Raw genomic sequence first — 21395 nt, 5'->3', positions numbered from 1 at the left:
GTATACTGTCTGGACCTGTCGCTTTGTTATTAGCCATTACTCGAATGGCGGTTTGCGTCTCTTCTGGTGTTATACAGGATATTGGTCCCAAGATCGGTAACGGCGGTTCGGGGGGGTCTGAGCTAGGATATGTTTCATTGAGTAGCTTAGAGTAGTATTCCCTCCATCTGTCCTGGATTTCTTTGTTAGATGTGAGTAGCTGGCCGCTTTCATTTTTGATGTACTTTATAGTCTTTACATCTTTGGTGTTATTGTTTCTGCACTTTGCTATTCTGAAGATTTCTCGGTCGTTTTTGGCTGCATCGAATTTGGCGTATAAGTTGTTTTCCGAGCTGGCTTTTGCTTGTGCCACCGTTCTCTTTGCGTCTTTTTTTGCTTCTTTGTAGGCTGTTTTGTCCCCATCATCATTCGTTTGCTGCCACAGCTTGAAAAGGAGTTTTTTGTGCTCTATTTTCTCTTTTACCTCCTCCTGCCACCATTTCGAGTCTTTGTCTCCACATAGTGGTCCTTTTGATACTCCGAGTAGCGTGGTGGCTTTTTGGTTGCAAAAGGTTTGGAACTGTTGCCATATGGCGTTAGAATTGCCATCGCTCTTCATTTCTCGGCAGTGGTTTATGATGTCATTGCACAGTTGTGTTCTCCCTGGCGCCCTATTCTGTGCCAACGAATTTTTGGTGTCTTGTCCTTCTTTACTTTCACAGACTTTAGCATGACAAATTCTGCGACCAGGATTCTGTGCTGTGTGGTCAAGGGTTCTCCGGGGATTACCTTACAGTCTCTACATCTTTTGAGGCAAGAGCGATTTGTCAAGATGAAGTCTATTTGTGTATGATTTCCTCCACTTTTGTAGGTAATAAGGTGTTGTTGTGATTTAGTAAAGAAGGTGTTGACGATGGCGAGGTCGAAGGTTGACGCAAATTGTAGTATAGTTTCGCCTTCTGCGTTTACATTTCCATATCCCTGATTACCGTGCACTCTTTGATATGTGGTTGAGTTGCTGCCCACATGGCCATTGAAATCCGCACCGATGTACTTAAGCTCATCTAATGGTATTGACTGTAGCAGATCGTGCATGTCGTCCCAGAATAGTTGCTTCTCGACGGTCGAGCAGCCCACTTGAGGTGCGTACGCGCTTATAATGTTCATGCACGGATTCCCATCCAGAGCAAGTTTTATGGCTATTATTCTGTCGCTCACCCGTTTGACTTCCACTATTCGTTCTTGAAGATCTTTATCTACCACAATACCAACACCATTTTGCGGGCCTACTCCGTGGTAGATAAGCTTATAGTTGTTACCTATTTGCCGCGATTTGGACCCCTTCCACTTCGTTTCTTGTACGCAACATGCGTTTATGCGTCCTCGGAGTAACACTTCAGCTAATTCAGCGCTGCGTCCTGTCATCGAGCCTACATTCCAGCTTGCGATTCGCAATTTATGGTTCTGGTGTGCAGGCTCGGTGCCTCTTCCGTCGCTTTGGGGGTACGCTCTAGCATTTCTTGCGCTCTCTGCCATGTTGCCGTCGCTTAAGGGGGACGCCCTAGTATTAGAGTATTTTATGTTTAGTGACCTTTTCATTACTAGGAGATATAAAATTGGCTTGTGTTTTTTACGGCCGGCTGCCACCAGACGCCAAGGATGTGACCCTCGTGGAGAGCCAGGGAGCTACCGTTGACTTCCGAAGTTCTTCCACTACCTTCCCTTCTACGTACTCCATCCTAAGCACGCAGCGCACCTCCAGCCTTCTCTTCAATTACCTCGAAGCAGCCTGTTGGTGGGGTTTATTGACGGAGTGTCCTTCTCCGGCCTGTTGGTCCGCGGGGGGTATTTTATTTCCCCCCTACCCTGCATATCTGCCGAGCTTTCCCCTATCCGCCACCTGGGGACGCGTTCCCTAGGGGTGAGGCTCCCCCGAGAACAGACGCTTTTTTTTTACAGACGCTTTTTTTCTTGATACATATATTATAATATAGGAAGCATAATTGATTGTTTTTATTTACACATAAAATCTACTCATCTTTTGTGTTGGTCGAATTCACTAAATCGGGAGTTCCTAAATTTTAAGATACTAAAACCACATTATCAAAATTTGTGCTACAAAAGTGCCTATATCAAAATCCTTAGAAAATAATCGCCACTATATAATCAGTAGCAGCAGTGTCCGCATCAGACTCAAATATCTGCATGAACACGCAACTAGCGCCTTGACAATAGAGGCGTGCTCCGATATATCTGATGGCGACTGTACATACCAAATTAATTTTGTATTACGCAGAAACGTCTGCGAACGATGCTATTAAGCTTAGCAATTAATTAAAAGTGGAAAAATTCACTGTCTTGGGTGGGACTTGAACCCACGACCACTGGATCACTAGTACATACAGTCGTAATAACACCATTGTTAGAAGTACTTTTCAATAGAATATAACACTGTCCTTCTTTGTTTAATTACCAACATATCAACTATGTTTCAGATCTTGGGCGCCAAAGCCCATAACGCCGTAGTTGATGCTACTGCATCAGTTGGAGATGAAACCAGTGTCGTACCAGCAACTGGAGATGCTACAGACGCCGTACCAGCAGTTGGAGATGCTACAGACGCCGCACCAGCAGTTGGAGATGCTACTGACGCCGTACCAGCAGCTGGAAATGCTACTGACGCCGTACCAGCAGCTGAATGTGCTACTGATGCCATACCCGCAGCTGGAGATGCTACTGACGCCGTACTAGCAGCTGAATGTGCTAGTGATGCAGTACCAGCGCCCGTAGACGCTGCCCCTGCTACTGACGCAGTTGGAGATGCTACTGATGCAACACCAGTTGATGCCCCTGCCCCAGAAGCTCCAGCTCCTGAAGATTCTGCTCCAGCTCTTCCAGCAGACGCAGAAGATGCAGGTGGTGAAATTACAGCTGCTGATGATGCCACAGTAACGAGTAGAACTTTGCTGAAATACGTCATTTTGAAACGTCTTGATCGACAACCGAGACCGATAAGGGTCTTATGCTAAAAAGTTCACAAGTACTACTCAAGTTATTTTTCAATCTTTATGTACTCAACATGTAGTTTTTTTTTTAATATGACAAAATAAATAAAATTATTATTTTGAAAAATATGCTCGTTCCTTTCTGTACACTGTTTCATTGATCTTAATACGTTACAGTTTAAAATGTAAAACATGTAATTTTATTTTGTAATTTCTATTTACACTATAAAAAGGAAAATATTAACCCAAATATCCAGGTAAAAAATAATCTGTATGATCTACCATTACAGACTTATATCCCTATGTACTTATATTTTATTAACCTCTTAGCTCAAAATCCATTTTAATTTTAATAAAGACAATTAAAATCATCTATTTTATTTTATTTATAGTTACAATAAAATATTGATGAGACTATAAACTGAAATAGATGCCATATTCATATATTAAAGAAAAAATGACGAAACCCTCCAGTGGTGAAGCCCGGATACGAACCGGCATCATTAGCAATCCGGGCTATCGCCTTGAGCAAAGATAGATATAACTCCGTAATAGATGGATACAGTCTAAGGAAAAAACGTGCCTCAAAAATCAAGAAAATTTGACTCTCGATCAGAGGACGCTAGTAGCTTTGGCCTACTGTCGTATAGATGGCGTTGACGGTTTCGTTTGTTATTTAACATTTTTTACGCATATCAGTGAAAGAACATGGGTCAAAATCATAAAAATAATTATGGCAAATAAAAAAAATCATTTATCCATAATTAAATACATTTTATCGTATTTTTATAAATCTTCATTTTTAGTTTTTAAGTGTGTCGATAGATGGCAGTGAATTTACTGTGGTTACAAAATTTACTATGACAGTACCGCTCTAGTATAAGTTACTCTATGCCTTGAGCCTTGAACCCCTAGGCCACCCCGCCACGGCGGAACCCTAAGACTAGGCGTCTTTGACTAACTCTAAGGGCTAATATTTAATAAAAGAATTTGATTTGTTCCCAAAGTTGTGTATTGATAACGCAACCACAACGCAACTTATGCTAGACCGCCAGAATGGAAAATATTAATCAAATGATAATTTGGAAATGATATTATTTATAACCTTAACATAAAGTGTTGTATTATTATAAATATAGATACCACTTAAAATTGATTTTGAACAATGACTTTTGTCACGGTCCAAGTAAGCGTCCACAAAGTCCGTCTAGCTTTGTGAGGGTGTGTGGTGTGACAGTGAGGGTGTGTCGTGTAACAGTGAGGGTGTGTGATGTTAAGTGAGGGTGTGTGATGTAACAGTGAGGGTGTTTGGTGTAACAGTGAGGGTGTGTGGTGTAACAGTGAGGGTGAGTGGTGTAACAGTGACAGTGTGTGGTGTAACAAAGTGAGGGTATATCTCGACTCTATGTATATCAATCCGCACTGACAAATATGTATCAATGATAAAACGAATCATTTATCATCATCATAAGTACAAAAGTTAAAAATACATAAATGAAAAGTTCAAAAATAATACAATCACTAATAAGTACCTAAAAACTAAGCAACAATAAGCAATTAATTCTAAAACTATATTTTAACTACACACTATTAAATTATCAATTTATCAAATATAATTAGGACGTGACTAATCATAAAATACTATATAATTTAAACAGGTGTGAGGACTAAAACAATGACACTGAGAATATAAAAGCACGTGATACGGAAATAATACTAACCTGGAATAAAATCGTTAGACACAATGGCTCGAGGTGAAAACATTTTTGTTTTGTGTCTAATGGTAAGTTAAAAATGGAAAATGTTTTATATATGGACAGCCCCAAAAGACAGGTCAAACATAATTATATATCCCGCTTTTCTTATTTGAGAGTCAAGTACTGAAAAAAAATGTCGTAAAAATTAGCTCTTAATTTTCTTAACTTTGTAATGCCTACAGAAAAGACATGAACAAGTTAACCATGCTATTAAATGTGTATCGCTTCTCAGACACTAATTATTGATAAAGTAATAACGATTTACTTTAATAAATCCTTAACTTGTTATTTTAATTTAAACCCATTCCCAGCTTCACTAATTTTATTTTTATTTTTATATCGTGAAACTCAAAGCCCCATGGACAAAGTACTTCTTTTTTTTAATTCAGGATTCATTTCTAGTTTCACAAGATATAAATATTTCTTTTTTCTCCTCCTAAGTAGCTGGTATACAGCATATTCAGCATCACAAAACCAATGTTGTATCCACTGTTTCAGATTTTGGACACAAAAGCACAATTGAATATAGTTGGCGACCTCGCAGGTGGTATTGCTGAAGGGGTAATGGAAGGAACAGTAGAAGCTGTGGTTGGTGATGTACCAGTTCTTGGAAATATCGTTACAAGTGTTGCTGAAGAAGTACCTATAGCAAAAGGAGTTGCAACGGCTGTAGAAACGCTAGGAACAGTTAGTGATGTCACTAGCGATATGGCAAACGTAGTAGAAACTGTAACTGAACGTGTTTCGCCTTTGGGACCAGTTTTAGAATTACTAAGCACAGTCAGTGATGTAGGTAGCGATCCGACAGATATGGTAGATACTGTAACTGGTTCAGATAAGTTAGATCTTGTGAAAGATGTGCCAATAGTTGAAGACATTCCCTTCGTTGACCCAGTTTTAGAGACATTAGGGCCAATCGGAGATACGGTTAGCAGTCCGGTAGATGTAACTGAGACTGTCACCAGTTCAAATATTGTGGAAGATGTGCCAGTATCTGAAGATGTACCCGTAGAACTAGTTTTAGAGGCTTTAGGATCAGTCGTTGTTGCTGATAGTAAGGCAGATGCAGAGACTATCACTGGCTCAGATACTTTGGAAGGTGTACCAATTGCTGAAAATATTACTTCCATGGGATCACTTTCAGAAACTTTACGACCAGTCAGTGATGTTGCTAGTAATCCGGCAAATGTGGTAGAGACTGCAACTAGCTCAGATATTGTGGCTAACGTGCCGAAAGCTAAAGATGTTTCATCTATGGGACCAGTTTTAGAAAAGCTAGGTACAGTCAGTGACGTTGTAAGTGTTCCAGCAAATGTGGTAGAGACTGTAGCGGGGTCAAATATTGTGGAAGATGTACCAATAGTTGAAGAAGTTTCATCCGTGGGACCAGTATTAGAAACGTTGGGACCAGTCAGCAATGTAACTAGTAATCCCACAGATGCCGTAGCAACGGTCACTGATGTTGTTAAAGATTTGCCAGTTGGTAAAGTTACGGATTCCAAAAGTAATAATGTAGCTTCTTCAGCGGGAAAGATAACGAGAAGAACTTTGCTAAGATGGATCTTAATGAAACGTCTTGGTTTAATATAGTCTAATAAACTAGTTTTCAACACACGATTTGATTTGTAATGTTTTACATTAGTGTTTTCCTCGCGTTGATGTAACTTTTTTTTCTTGGTTTATTTACTCCTTGATGTTTGATCCTTAAAAATCGTACCTACCTTCCAATAACTTGTCCCAATCATTTCAGCCATTAGTCCCTTAAATTCTCAATTAACATTGTGTAGTAATTATTTATAATAAATTTGATAATATTAAACAAGAATGGTATTTCATTTCATTCTCTACTTCAGTAAGTACATAGGTAGAAATATTTAAAAAAGAATGTCTACAAATATGAAATGCTATTAAGGAAAAGTTTTGATTGGCTGAAATTAAATTCTATATGTCAAATCTGATTGTGTGCTGAACAGTTGAGTCGCTTGCATTGCAGCACAATTCCAATAAGGTCAGTTCATTGTTATTAAAGTACACACTAAATTCTACAAAAAAAACTGGTTTTTTTTTCATTTTTGAAAACATTTTGCCTCAGAAGTACGTTTTACCTAAACGAAAATATTCGAGAAACAATATTTAGGGTGTGGGGTAGTTTTAAAGATGACATGCGTTAAAACGAAGCGGCTCAGGGCCGCGACGACGAGACGGGGGAGAACATTTCAGTTTTCTATAGATAGCATCAAGTGATAACCCGTCATAGAAAATAAAGTGTCGGATGACTCGGACTGGACCCGGATCGTTCTGACGCGAGTCATCCTTTATGGTAGGTACTATAATAGATCCATCAATTGCCCGGAACAGAAGAGACGATAACTAAACTTCAAGTATAAAAGGCTGAGTTTGTGCGTCAAAATTATAAACTCAAAAACGTGTACATATAATGTTATAAATGCAGGTGTCTAAAAACCCTCTCATATCACACTTTGACGTATTTCAATCCAATTAAACAAAGAAACTGCATTTGTTAGTCGGCCAGATAAGAATATATGACTATATAATTAAATTACCACAATTTCTTGGCCCATAAATGTTATGTGTGGCGAAATAGAAACAAATGAAGGCTAATATAGTGTGCGTGTTTCTGATCAATGGATTGTTAGTTACTGTGAGTATCTTTGGAGGTAAATTGTTTTTATACCCCGCTTGTACCGTTGAATTTCTGGGAATGAATGAAATATCATTTGATATTTAGTAATAGTTAGTTATGAAATTAAACTAGCAATGTACAAGTTGCGGAACATTCAAAATTTCTGAAACTCATGAGAAACTTTTCATGCAAGTTTCCACTTAGAAAGTTTCCATTCAGTTTAGAATATTGAGTAATACTCAATGTTCTAAACTCTTGACTGTTTCATTCAATCTTTACGTCACTCATTGGCGTATGTTTCTAGTGGCATGCAAACTCGACACTATGTAAGTTGTTTTGGCAAAAACGTGCAGATTGCAGATAAAAATATCGAGAATATTTCATGAGAACTTAGCAATTTTTTCTTAGCACTTTTTTTTTACTTGTACTTAGCACAATAAATAGCGTCATACACAATAAACTGACGTTTATCTGACATGGCTATTTTTACGTTACGTATACATTTGACGTTCCCCTCCCCCGCAAAAATCGGCAGACTTTTTTGTACAGAAAATTACGGACAAGGCGTCTCCAGTTGGTTATATCCTCTAAGCCCATGACGTAAATGTTAAATTAAACAGTTGTCAACAGTTAAAAACTTTGAGTAATTATCCCTAATCCGAACGAAAACTTTCTAAGCTGAAATTAGCATGAGAATTGAAAATGAAAATGAAAAAGCGTTTATTAGTTACAATACTGTGTACAGCAAATTATGGTTGGAATCTCCAAGTAAGTAAAATTATACTTGTGGCAGGAGATCCCGCTCTTCCTACCATAGAATTTCCTCATAAAAGTTTCCAGAAATATTCTGAGAATGTTTTGCAACTTGCACATTTCTAATCACACCTAAGAACATTTTCAGGCTTTCCCCGCAAATGACGGAGTGGATAATGGCATACATATAACAGTACCAGTGGCGGGCGTGGCAGAGTTCAGCGGAACTGTCCCAGCTACGGGATCAGTAGCTTTAGCTACTCATACTCCATGTAAGTATTATATGTAAGGTTTCACCGGATGCGTGTATACACGTTATATAGGGTTATCATTTTTGCCGTATAATATCTTGAGTGCCCTAGAAAGAGTTACGATGTGAAATGTGAATAGTTCAATTAGAGTTACAATATTTTTGCAGGTCCAGAAGTTATGCTGCCGTTTACTCCTAGTACTCCAGACTGTGAGCCTTTACCGAAAAATATTATGTTAGGAGCTACATTAGCGGACGCTATTCTCGCAGAGGCCGGCGAAGAACTAGATGCTAAAATGGCAGAAATTGACGCATTTGTAGGTAAAGAGTTAGAAATGATGGGACCACAAATGAAAATTGCAAATAGAGCAACAACAAATATAGAAAGTGCTCTGGACTCAACTCTTCAGCAAATGGAATCTGAAATTTCTACTGAATTATTTAAGTTTGATGAGTTTATAGACTCACAGTTAGCAAAGACTGAAGAAATGGTCCAAACAGCACTAAGAAATGTAGAATCATATACATTTGTGGATACAGAGCTAGAAAAAGTTGACGCTATTGTTGACTCCGAAGTAGCAAAGATAAACTTCGCTGTAGAATCCAATCTTGCAAAAACGGAATCACTCGTAGAATCTGAATCAGAAAAAGTTGATGCATTTATTGAAGCAGAGCTGGCAAAGACCGATGCTTTTGTAAACTCAGAATTATCTAAAATTAAATCAGTTGTGGAAATGGAATTAGAAAATGTTGAAAAGGTATTAGATGTTGGTGATTCTTGTACAATGAGCAGTGATGGTAAGTATTACACTGTATTAATAAATCAGTAAAAATGCATAACCGTTTCCTGGATTATTGGGGTCCTAGCTGACTTGTGATTTTGATTGTTAGAGATTTTTCATCCTTAATTTCGTTTTATTGAACTGAACTTGAACATATTAAAACGAGTTATACTTCATCAGCCCGATAACGCGTGCTCCCTTGGAAGCTGCTCGTTTTAGAGCGAAACTTATTCGATTAAAAAATATGCGCATGATAGATAACACTTTGCTGACGACATAATCCGTTTTAGTACATACATATGTCTGTTTCACAGAAGTTTTGTTATTAAAATTTCAACTTAGCTGTTAGATTGACATCCGCTGTATTATATTTGCAAAAGCAAACATCTTTCGTTTATTAAAATTATTAATTTTAACTTTTATGAAAACAGATGTTCCTATGATGGAGCCAATTCCACCATACGTTGAGAATTCTCCAGGACTTGAAACTTATGACGACGATGAATCGTGTAAATATCGTTTTATCATAGAGTAACTTATACTAGAGCGGTACTGTCATAGTAAATTTTGTAACCACAGTAAATTCACTAGTAAATTTTGTAACCACAGTAAATTCACTGCCATCTGTCGACACACTTTAAAACTAAAAATGAAGATTTATAAAAATACGATAGAATGTATTGAAATATGGATAAATGATTTTTTTATTTGCATTTATTATTTTTATGATTTTGACCCATGTTCTTTTACTGATATGCGTTTAAATTGTTTAATAACAAACGAAACCGTCAACGCCATCTATACGACAGTAAGCCAAAGCTAGTAGCGCCCTCTGAACGAGAATCAAATTTTCTTGATTTTCGAGGCACGTTTTTTCCTTAGACTGTATCCATCTATCTTTGGTTTTATAGATGTCCATAAAACCATCCGACTATAGTCCAGGAGGTACTACAACTATGGTCCAGAAATTCAATACGTATAAAGTACTCACACCAACAATATTTTTGGTATTTTCTGACCTTATTCTCTTATTTATAAAAATAGCTCTCCTTAGAATTGGCTAATTAATATAATAGTCTCACCTTTTCTTTATTTAATCAAAGACCTATGTAACTCCGTATAAAATGAATACAGTCTAAGGAAGAAACGTGCCTCAGAAATCAAGAAAATTTGATTCTCGCACAGGTGGCGCTACCACCAATACTATCCTTGGGCCTATTCTCGGCTAAATGGCGTTGACGGTTTCGTTTGTTATTTAACAATTTCAACACATATCAGTGAAAGAACATGGGTCAAAATCATATAAAAATAATAAATACAAATAAAAAAATCATTTATCCATATGTACATAAATTTTTTTTTTTAGTTATAATCGTGTGTCGATAGATGGCAGTAAATTTACTGTGACTACAAAATTTACTATGACAGCCCTCTATCCTAGTACCCCTCTATCCTATATATTCTTTTTGATTTAACTTATTACCCTGTTAGTATGTATGTCAGTTAGTGTGGGTCAAATCTGGAAAGCTAACGACCCACTTTCCGATTTCCTATTGAGCTCAAATTTTGCATACATATGTAAATCGGATGACAATGCAATATATGGATATGGAGCGGATCTGATGATGGAGACAGGAGGTGGCCATGGAAACTCTGTGATAGAACAAGGCAATTGTGTTTGAGGTTGTGTGAGAATTGTGTCGATGAGTGTTACCAGTGGAAAGAAAAGTAGAGGCAGCGATAAAAGCTTGTACCAAAAATGTTTTTTTTTTTGCCAAAAACATTTCCTTGCAGACACTTCAAAGCTCCCTTACACTGACACCGGCTTCGCTCCACCTACAATGGGAACTCGAAACCCGATCATTCCCCTGAACGAAGCTCCTTACAACAACCATAACCTTGGAAAAACAGGTAAATATAATTTTTCTTAGAACTTGGCTAGACACACTACCGTCTGTCTCGATCAGCTAAATGCTAAGTCGTCGTAAAAAGGTAAGTCGTCGTCAATAGAACTTGCAAATAATATAAACAAAACCATTTTACCTTCATTAGTCATTATTTCGTAATCTCGCTCTTTAAAAGGACAACCATGACCTTATCAACAGTCTATATTCTTTAATATTTTATTTATATTAAATTTTTAGTTAAATTAAATGTTAATTATTAATATTTTAGCTACCTATGTCTGTCGATAAAGCAGTGTATGTATGTAGTAAATGTACATAATTAGGCATTAAAAAACTCGTGTGATGTTTTATGAAAGATGATGTTTTAAGGATGACTCACGTTAGACCGGGCCGTGTCCGGGCCGGAGCTTCCGGCGCTTACTTTTCTATGACATGACAGGAGATCACGTGATGCTTTCCATAGAAAACGAAGCGCCGGAAGCTCCGGCCCGGACACGGCCCGGTCTAACGTGAGTCATCCTTTATGAAGCTTCGTAACCCACACTCGTATTTTAATATTCATTATGCAGTCACATAAACTACTATTATGTGTTTTTCAATATTTACAGCACCAGTCCTGTATCATAGGAAGCAACTCCCGATGGTGAACATCAGAGGAACAGCAAGAGCTACAGGAAGCATCAAGCTGTTCTCTAAATTTCCATGTATGTTTTTAGTCAGCAAACGAGCAGACGAGCCGCCTGATGGGAAGCGGTCATCGTCGCCCATGGACATAAGCAACATCACAGGAGCCACTTAAGCATTGCCGACCCTTGAGACACCTAAATACCCGCTTCTTGAAGAATCCCATGCCGTAGCGCAAAGGAAATACCTCAGGAGGCAACTCATTCCACATTCTGCACGTTGTGGGAAGAAACGAGCGAGACATAGTTTTCTTAACAACGATATTATAAAATTTAAAGTAAAAGTAAACTTCTTGATAAAAAAATATTTTAGCATTACTGCCGACTACATTCCAGCCGCAAATGTCAATATCGATATTTCTGCCCGAATTCTTGACATTTGCGGCAGCAATGCAGTTGGCAGTAATGTGCGCTGGAATACTGCTGTATTAATGCCGGTGTAGTCTGAATATGAACGGTATGTTACACTCTTTTGTTTCCTTTCTAACTGTTGAATGAAGGGCACGAAAAATCGCTTCAAGCGAATACTAGAGCGTCGAGCGTAAAAAACAAATGTAAGGTTTACTATGAAGGCCGCCAACTCATTTAGAAAATTGCGTTTTCTTCCTGCAGGTCCACCATTGCAAGCAACGGAAATAGGTCCGGATGGGAAGAAATACATATGGATTAAGAAAAATTCTGGTGATAAAGGTACGGCTAATTTCTTAAAGGTAGAAGAACTTTTTTACAAAATAAACAACAACTAGCGGACGAAATGTAAACGTATTAGCAGGAGAATTACCTATGTAATATTGAGCGCGAATACAGATTTATTTGTGACCACTATTATTTGTTGACAGAAAAACTCAAAAGAAGACCAAAAGTCGAATTCCCCGATTTCTCCGACTTCCCAGATGCACGCATAGACGCCAACTATGAGGACCTTGGCAGCGAAGAACCTGAAGATTTAGGACATTTAGGTCCCATTCCTATTCGTGGCGAAGCAGTTTTTGAGGGCACTGCACCTGCTTACGGCTCAGTTAGTATTACTGGGCAATGTTGAAGCCTAGCCCAGCAGTCGGCAAACCTTCAAGCCACTTCAAGCCACTCAAAATAATAACACTTGGAGTTTCCAGACCGAGGAAAACAACGTTTGCGGCTCTTTGAGGTTCCTAAAAGTAGTTTCTACTGCGGTTGGCTCTTCTTCTCAAAAGTTTTCCGAACCGGCCTAGTCAATTAGAGACCGGACATGAACGGCTTCCAAGATTTGACAGACTAAAGAATGACACACACTAGAACTGTCCGTCACTTCAATCAATCAATAAATCAATCAATCAACCAACCAACCAACCAACCAACCAACCAACCAACCAACCAACCAACCAACCAACCAACCAACCAACCAACCAACCAACCAACCAACCAACCAACCAACCAACCAACCAACCAACCAACCAACCAACCAACCAACCAACCAACCAACCAACCAACCAACCAACCAACCAACCAACCAACCAACCAACCAACCAACCAACCAACCAACCAACCAACCAACCAACCAACCAACCAACCAACCAACCAACCAACCAACCAACCAACCAACCAACCAACCAACCAACCAACCAACCAACCAACCAACCAACCAACCAACCAACCAACCAACCAACCAACCAACCAACCAACCAACCAACCAACCAACCAACCAACCAACCAACCAACCAACCAACCAACCAACCAACCAACCAACCAACCAACCAACCAACCAACCAACCAACCAACCAACCAACCAACCAACCAACCAACCAACCAACCAACCAACCAACCAACCAACCAACCAACCAACCAACCAACCAACCAACCAACCAACCAACCAACCAACCAACCAACCAACCAACCAACCAACCAACCAACCAACCAACCAACCAACCAACCAACCAACCAACCAACCAACCAACCAACCAACCAACCAACCAACCAACCAACCAACCAACCAACCAACCAACCAACCAACCAACCAACCAACCAACCAACCAACCAACCAACCAACCAACCAACCAACCAACCAACCAACCAACCAACCAACCAACCAACCAACCAACCAACCAACCAACCAACCAACCAACCAACCAAACAATCAATCAATCAATCAATCAATAATTTATTGCAAGAACATAGTTGAATTACATAAGGTGATAAACATTTGAAAGAAGCGTGTCTTATGTTCTACCAGAGAAGGCATGCAATATTTACAATACTTATTTACAAGTGCAATAAGAAACGAACAATGTATACACTACCACCAAAATATTACAGAAAATTAAATTTCATAGTCAAAACAATAGGTATCTAACAATTGCAGTATAGTAATTTATGTCAGAAATCAGTTCGCCGGCCTAGCCAAGGTGACAATCGCTATCGCTTCGCCATCGAATCGCTTTGTGTCTCTCTATCACTCTTCCATATTAGTGCGACAGTGACAGTTGCGTTTCGATCGCTACGGAGCGTTAGCGATTGGCATGTTGGCTACGCGGCCAGCCCCGTAGATAACATGCCAATCGCTAACACTACGTGGCGAACGAAACGCAACTGTCACTGTCGCACTAATATCAAAGATAGATATAACTCCGTAATAGATAGATACAGTCTAAGGAAAAAACGTGCCTCGAAAATCAAGAATATTTGATTCTCGTTCAGAGGACGCTACTAGTTTTGGCCTACAGTCGAATAGATGGCGTTGACGGTTTCGTTTGTTATTTAACAATTTTAATGCATATCAGTGAAAGAACATGGGTCAAAATCATAAAAATAATTAATGCAAATAAAAAAAATCATTTATCTATATTTAAATACATTCTATCGTATTTTTATAAATATTCATTTTTAGTTTTAAAGTGTGTCGACAGATGGCAGTGAATTTACTGGGGTTACAAAATTTACTATGACAGTACCGCTCTAGTATAAGTTACTCTATGCTAATATGGAAGAGTGATAGAGAGACACAAAGCGATTCGATGGCGAAGCGATAACGATTGTCACCTTGGCTAGGCCGGCTGGTTTTGTATAGAGCATCACGTGATCACCGATCACCTGTCATAGAAAACGAAGTGTCGGTGCCTCGGCCCGGACCTGTGCCGTTCTAATGTGTCACCCTGTTTCATACCAATTAGTTTAGGTGTATGAACTGAATGTTGTATTTGTTTTACCTTAAATAAATATTTGTTTGGACCAATAATTATGAGATTTTTATTTCTTTTTTTTTCGGTGAAATTACTAGAATCAGTCTTAGCTAAAGAAGATAACATTAAGATTTTATTATCACATTACTTTGTATATCTAATACCTAATGTAATGAAATGTAGTTGGTCAAACCAAATTGTCAGTAAATAAGAACAAAAAAACTATACTCATCCTTTTCTTTTGGGTGCTAGTACTAATGTAAGACAAATATAGTATGATTCTCTCTGTCTACGTTTGAAATGAGACAGTCCTTTGACAAACTATAAACACAAACAGTATAATATAGCTAGTCAAGCCAATCTTGTCAGTATAAAGGCGTCAAATTTAAAAAATGTAGTCGCAAAGGGATGTCGTTCCATAGAAAATTTAAATTTTGCGCCTTTTTCTACTGACAAGATTTGCTTGGCCAACTATAAATTACTTATTTTTTAACACTGTAATTTTATTAATTTGCTACCCCATTAAAAAAAAGGACAGAGAAATTAAGGGCTTGATTTGGGCATTGTGGGCGCTCGCACTGATTACTGATTAGAGGATTGCGATCGAGTTCACGCAGCCGCTAGCGTAAATCATCCTCATCATTAGCCTACTCTAGTCCACAGCTGGACATAGTCCTCTGAGTCCTCTCCTATTGCACGCCATTGAGCACGATTTGTGGCAACTCTGATCCAGCTCTTGCCAGCCACCTTGCGAAGGTCATCGCTCCATCTAGTCTGAGGGCGTCCTACTACGTTTGCCGATACGCGGTCCCCACTCGAGAACTCGTCTACCCCAACGGTTATCGGTTCTACGGCTAATGACCGGCACACTGCCACTTCAGCTTGCTAATCCGGTGGCACTATGTTTACTTTAGTTCTCTGACGGATGACTTCATTACGAATACGTAAATATCAAATACCAACGACGTTGTGCTATTAATCACGTACCTAACTGATAAAAATAAGTAAGTAGGTAAGTAAAAATAACCTTGACATCATATCGAATACTTGTAACTATTTTTATTTTAGAATTAGCAAAATATCGAGAGCATTGATCTCATACAAAGTTTACGTGCCTAATTATATCGGACTGACGATCAAGAAAAAAAAACCGGCCAAGTGCGAGTCGGACTCGCGCACCGAGGATTCCGTACTTTTTAGTATTTGTTGTTATAGCGGCAACAGAAATACATCATCTGTGAAAATTTCAACTCTAGCTATCACGGTTAATGAGATACAGCCTGGTGACAGACAGACGGACGGACAGACGGACAGCGGAGTCTTAGTAATAGGGTCCCGTTTTTACCCTTTGGGTACGGAACCCTAGGTATATAAATATGTATAGTATCTATGTATGTATGTTTATTTGTATTAAGTATATGTGTAAGTTTATCTATTCATTTAGTCTTGGTTACAAATTCATTCACTTTAAAAGTCACTGCACCTACTTAATCTTTCAGGTTTAACCCATTGGTTGACTGGTAGAGAATGCCCTAAGGCATTAAGTCCGCCTTTTGTACCTTCATGTATTGTGCAATAAAGCTTAAATAAATAAATAAACCCTAAAAAGATCGGCGAGGATGTAGCGTAGCGTAATCGCCATTCTGTCGGTTTTCGGGCAAACATCATAAGGTAGCGGCGGCCATGATTGTGCGTGTGCCCACAGGATCAATCGTCGCCCATTCTGTAATGGACCATCATTGCCGATGGCGTAGAGGAGCCATTACAGGCATGTGTATTCAAAGCAACGCAACTTCATTGTCCTCATCCAGTCTATATTGTATATTTGTCTCTACCATTACTAAATCATACTTCATACTTCCGAAATAAAGATAAGAACTATCTTTACAAAACACGTTTTTCATTACATTTATTTAAAAATTCATTCAATTTTATCTTATTCCACAACAATAAGGTATGAAGTCGAATTTCCAAAAGTTTTTAAGGAAATCTAAATGCGACAATATTATGCCATATTGCTATTGCATGGATGGCATAATGCCATAGTGACACAGTTTAAGTTATGTTATTGCTTTATACTTTGATAACATGATACATATATATGACGTTCGAAGGAAAAAAAATGGTTCAGTGTCATCAAAATGACAGGGCTGCGTTTCGTCTTTTTGTTCTGTGTTTTAATAATTCAGGTATTTAGATTTTTCTATTTCATTGTAATAATAATTGTCATTTACATTAAATTTGATTGATTAATACTTTAATCGAGTTAAATAGCTTTTACAAATCGTTAAAAATTGTTTCTTTTCTCTTTACAAAATACAATTCAATGTAATTTAAAACAATTAAATTATAATCTGCCCCGGTTCTTTATTGTTTCTCATAAAGTTTTAAGTCATAATGTATTGTTTGTCCGCATTTTCGTCAGTCATAATTTGTTTTATCTCAGAAACGCGTAACTTTTCAGGATGGCCATAAAACAAACCTAATCTAACCTATCTATAGGATAATGTTACGAAACTTATATTGACCGGGATATAGACCGTGATTACCTTTTGTATTATTTGTGAGCTCCCGATATTTCGACGCAGTTACATGCATCATGTTCACGGGTGACTGAAGATAGCGGGTGGGTGTCAAAGTTGTGTAGACAGCGCTCTGTCTACCCAATCAATATAAGTCTAGTGAAACTAACCGTGAATCATTCAAAACTCTAATGTTACGAAAATCCAGAAATGTTACCGGTTTCAGAATTATTACTAATGATAATCTGACAATCATTACATTATGAAATATCAGAACCAGCGCTAAAAAATCTGCTTTCAAATAAAACAAACCGCATCCAAATCGGTTTGCCCGTTTAAGAGCTACCGTGCCACAGACATAAAAACCCGTTGTAGTTAAACTTATAACAACACTTTTTGCGTCGAGAGTTAAATTTGTGACATTTTCAACCAAAAGGTACCACATTGTCGCTTGTCAATATGGTTGATTTCAAATTGAAGCTGTATGGAAATAGCACTTTATTGACAACCGGCAATAAGTACCCTTTTGATTGAAAATGGCACATTTGTTCGAATTTGGAATTTGTTGTACAAGAATGCGGTTTTCCTATGGCTGTTATCTTCCTAACGATGAAATTTAAACCATGTTCAATTGGAACAGTTGCATTTCTTTTGTTTCGTTAAGTTTTCAAACAAATAAAAATCAACTGTATTCCCTGCACTATAGGTTCGAATTTCAGTGGCAAATTTCTGGTTTTTCATTTGTATGGCTGGGTCTTAGGAGGATACAGCTGTATTAATAACCGTCGTGTTTTTTTTGCAGAGAGTTGCAAGCCAAAGCTGCAACTGCCAAACGGATTTATACATATCCATAGATGACTTGATGAAAGCCCTGAATAACGGGCCCGGAATCCCAGGACTCATAGAAAACAACAACCAAGCTTTCGGATGTCAACCACCCTGCCAACCGTCCTGTCAAAACAACCAGCAATGTTCCCAACCTCAACAGAAAACAAGCTTCGCGATAGGCCAACCTACCTTCTCGATTTCTGGATTTGGCAACCAAGGTTGTCAACCATCTCCACCTGTTCAGATCAGCCAGCCTAGTCAATGTAGTTGCCAATCTCTGCAAATAAACCAACCAAGCCAATGTGGATGCCAATCTCTTCAAATCAGTCAACCTAGTCAATGCGGTTGCCAATCTATTCAAATCAGTCAACCTAGCTGCGGTTGTCAGCAAAACCAACAATTAACTATTTCAAATCCTTCTATCTCCTTCCAACCTATTTCACTTTCGCAACCAAGCCAACAAAAAACTCAAACTAAACAGATCAAAACAGAAAGTGTCCCAAGCTGTATCATCCCGGCAGCTCTTTTACAAGCTCCTCCTTACGGTATCATCTTCGCCGGTGAGAACCTGCTCATAGATGGCGCTGTCCAAGTCCAAGGCAACATGCCGTTCAACAGTATCATCGAGCTGGGTGGAGTCGTGCCGAGCTCAGGGTCCGGATGTGTGCAATATTCCTGCGGTGATTCATGCTCCATTTGCTCGTAAATTATATATTTTTTTACAATTTACAATAAAAGGTTCGCATGTCTTTGATTTTTTTTATTCGTATCAAAGAGGATATAATAAGATAGAGCGGTACTGTCATAGTAAATTTTGTAACCACAGTAAGTTCACTGCCATCTATCGACACACGATTAAAACTAAAAATAAAAATATCAAAAAATGTATTTTTATTTATATACGGATAAATGATTTTTTTATTTGGATTTATTATATTAATTATTTTTATATGATTTTGACCCATGTTCTTACACTGATGCTTAAAATTGTTAAATAACAAACGAAACCGTCAACGCTATCTCTACGAGAGTAGCCCAAAGGTAGTGGCGCCATCTGATCAAGAATCAAATTTTCTTGATTTTCGAGGCACGTTTTTTCCTTAGACTGTGTCCATCTATTACGTAGTTATATCTATCTTTGCCTATACTAACCATAATGAGTTAAATAAAATTAACTAACTATCTTTAAAGATAACAATATTTAAAGATAGTTAGTTATCATGCAGGGCCGCATAAAGTCCATCCTTTGTTCTCCAAACGATATAAGCAGGGTTCATTCTGGACTCGTTTAGTTTACTATTTTCACTCACAACGAGCGCAGAACCATGAATACTCATAAAATGAAAATCCTGTTTGCATTGCTGACGCTGATAGTAGCGTTAGTTAAAGCTACTGTCATAAATGAGCGCGACGCGACGTCCAGTGATTCAACATACATAACGAAAATTTTTGAAACCGATGTGTACAAGACTCCAGCAGTAATTTTTTTCGGAAAGTTTAACGGTGAAATAGTTCGATGTCAAAAAGATCAGTGCGAGATTTTCCACAAAGCCAACAGGACCGATTCAATTTACTCCCTGCATATTAGCGGAGAGTATATTTACGCAGGTCTATTTTCCGGAGATATCTTAAAATGTCATTTATATACGAAACATTCATGCAAAATTTTCTACCCGGGCAGTCGCCCTACTCCGCTGAACACGCCGGTGTTTTCTTTGACTAGTGTGAGAGGACATCTTTTTGCAGGGCTTGACGATGTTTCCGATGGTACCATAATGATGTGTGAAAAACATCAAACCGATTGTCGGCCACTGCATAAGTTAAGAAATACCCCCGTTCCTGCTTTAACTCAAATTGGTGACAATATATACGCTGGAGGCGGTGGAATGAAAGTTATACGATGTTCTTTAACACTCGACCATTGCACACAAGTGTATGAAAACAGTGACCGTAAAAAGGTCACTATGGGTATTGCAAATATGGACAATGTAATGTACTTATTAGAACATACAGGAGTTCTGTGGAAATGCCCACGTACATTTAATACAATCACAAATTGTATACATGTTTACTTGAATACCAATGGTGGTTACACATGGACCATGGTGGCATTCAATGCCTCGGTGTACGTGCTCGGTGGTATGGGGATTTGCGATGTAAATACTGGCAACTGTGTGAGTTATACAAATCAAAAAGAGTTTCGAAGTATGGCTATGGTTTACAAAACTCATCATATGCAAAGCAATTATAAGGAGGAGGACAGCTGTCAAGACGTACAATGCGAACTTGTTACATATTACAATGAAAATGAGAGAGCCGCATTTAAAGTCCATGTCAAAGATGGTAGACTGTATAACGCAAATGATTCTTTTGTGGACACCAGCGACGCAGATCAAGGCAAAACGGGACCGGCTGCCATCTTCATCATGGCGCCTGAAGGCAAAATATTCCTGTCGAACCATCATCAAGGAATAAACACGTCAAGCTTCCTCGCCGGTAACCCGGTGTCGGGGGCCGGGGAGATTGTCGTCGAGAAGGGGGTGATTAAGAAGATAACGGCCTGCTCCAACCACTACAAACCAGATGTGGAATTAAACAAACAAGTAATCCAATCGTTAATCACTCAGGGATACACAGAGCCCATCGTATTAGATATGTGTAATGAAATCAAAAATTAATAATTAAAATGTTTAATTTGATTTCTGTAGTAAGTAGATTCTGCATTCTATGCAAAATGTAGTTATTAAGGTATTTATTACTGCTTCGGTGATTGATTGGAAAGTAATAAAATGATATGGTTGGCTAACTTTCACCAAGTTTTTGTAAACTGATGCAGTAGGTAGTATTTTGCAACATTAACTATTAAATAATTATTGTATATTAAAACGCTAAAACGTAGAAACAATGTAATTCAAAGTACTAGGTACAAAAGCATTTACTATTCAATAAGTTTACAAGTCAGGTAACTCAAAATAACACTAACAAAATCAATGTAACCTTATAATTTTTAAATTTCATATGTAGCTTATTTATATTCCATTTATTAAACCATGTTTTGATGTGTATTCTAATCAAATAAATATATTATTTTTAGCCTCTTACCTACGTATTGTTTCACTGTTTAATTTCC

At 38.2% G+C, this 21395-nt stretch overlaps 5 protein-coding genes across 8 annotated transcripts; 3 read left to right on the top strand and 2 right to left on the bottom strand.

The window, feature by feature from the left end:
* Positions 1-612: 612 nt before the first annotated feature.
* On the bottom strand, positions 613-1561 carry LOC134752612 (craniofacial development protein 2-like). The gene has a single exon (XM_063688282.1). It carries the CDS (start codon positions 1513-1515, stop codon positions 613-615), a length of 903 nt encoding a protein of 300 aa, XP_063544352.1. The 5' UTR covers positions 1516-1561.
* A 909-nt stretch (positions 1562-2470) lies between these two features.
* LOC134752611 (uncharacterized) lies at positions 2471-3065 on the bottom strand. Its single transcript, XM_063688281.1, has one exon. It carries the CDS (start codon positions 2957-2959, stop codon positions 2471-2473), a length of 489 nt encoding a protein of 162 aa, XP_063544351.1. The 5' UTR covers positions 2960-3065.
* Positions 3066-4613: 1548 nt separating this feature from the next.
* LOC134752693 (uncharacterized) lies at positions 4614-6566 on the top strand. Of its 2 annotated transcripts, none has more exons than XM_063688373.1 (2): positions 4614-4767; positions 5240-6566. In XM_063688373.1, the coding sequence occupies exons 1-2, from the start codon at positions 4729-4731 to the stop codon at positions 6329-6331; spliced, it is 1131 nt and encodes a 376-aa protein (XP_063544443.1). In that variant the 5' UTR covers positions 4614-4728; the 3' UTR covers positions 6332-6566. The 2 variants fall into 2 exon arrangements, with proteins under 2 accessions (XP_063544443.1, XP_063544444.1); XM_063688374.1 differs by having other exon boundaries at positions 4731-4817.
* Positions 6567-7164: 598 nt separating this feature from the next.
* Positions 7165-13193, top strand: LOC134752692 (uncharacterized). 2 transcript variants are annotated; one of them, XM_063688371.1, is made up of 8 exons: positions 7165-7403; positions 8287-8410; positions 8557-9186; positions 9602-9679; positions 10965-11081; positions 11686-11781; positions 12373-12450; positions 12600-13193. In XM_063688371.1, the coding sequence occupies exons 1-8, from the start codon at positions 7353-7355 to the stop codon at positions 12800-12802; spliced, it is 1377 nt and encodes a 458-aa protein (XP_063544441.1). In that variant the 5' UTR covers positions 7165-7352; the 3' UTR covers positions 12803-13193. The 2 variants fall into 2 exon arrangements, with proteins under 2 accessions (XP_063544441.1, XP_063544442.1); XM_063688372.1 differs by lacking the exon at positions 9602-9679 and having other exon boundaries at positions 7167-7403.
* Positions 13194-17031: 3838 nt separating this feature from the next.
* On the top strand, positions 17032-21284 carry LOC134752721 (uncharacterized). Of its 2 annotated transcripts, none has more exons than XM_063688408.1 (2): positions 17032-17104; positions 18240-21284. In XM_063688408.1, exon 2 carries the CDS (start codon positions 19591-19593, stop codon positions 20941-20943), a length of 1353 nt encoding a protein of 450 aa, XP_063544478.1. In that variant the 5' UTR covers positions 17032-17104; positions 18240-19590; the 3' UTR covers positions 20944-21284. The 2 variants fall into 2 exon arrangements, with proteins under 2 accessions (XP_063544478.1, XP_063544479.1); XM_063688409.1 differs by having other exon boundaries at positions 17038-17104; positions 18240-19015.
* The last annotated feature ends 111 nt before the right edge of the window (positions 21285-21395 follow it).

Source organism: Cydia strobilella, chromosome 25, assembly GCF_947568885.1.
Source record: "Cydia strobilella chromosome 25, ilCydStro3.1, whole genome shotgun sequence".
Taxonomy (NCBI): domain Eukaryota; kingdom Metazoa; phylum Arthropoda; class Insecta; order Lepidoptera; family Tortricidae; genus Cydia; species Cydia strobilella.
This window is presented reverse-complemented; position numbering and strand designations above follow the sequence as displayed.

Coding starts and splice junctions, on each gene's coding strand:
- LOC134752693 (XM_063688373.1), top strand. CDS start 4,729: ATGGCTCGAGGTGAAAACATTTTTGTTTTGTGTCTAATG. Junction 4,768..5,239: donor TTTTTGTTTTGTGTCTAATG/GTAAGTTAAAAA, acceptor CCACTGTTTCAG/ATTTTGGACACAAAAGCACA.
- LOC134752692 (XM_063688371.1), top strand. CDS start 7,353: ATGAAGGCTAATATAGTGTGCGTGTTTCTGATCAATGGATTGTTAGTT. Junction 11,082..11,685: donor CCATAACCTTGGAAAAACAG/GTAAATATAATT, acceptor CAATATTTACAG/CACCAGTCCTGTATCATAGG. Junction 12,451..12,599: donor GAAAAATTCTGGTGATAAAG/GTACGGCTAATT, acceptor ATTTGTTGACAG/AAAAACTCAAAAGAAGACCA.
- LOC134752612 (XM_063688282.1), bottom strand. CDS start 1,515: ATGGCAGAGAGCGCAAGAAATGCTAGAGCGTACCCCCAAAGCGACGGA.
- LOC134752611 (XM_063688281.1), bottom strand. CDS start 2,959: ATGACGTATTTCAGCAAAGTTCTACTCGTTACTGTGGCATCATCAGCA.
- LOC134752721 (XM_063688408.1), top strand. CDS start 19,591: ATGAATACTCATAAAATGAAAATCCTGTTTGCATTGCTGACGCTGATA.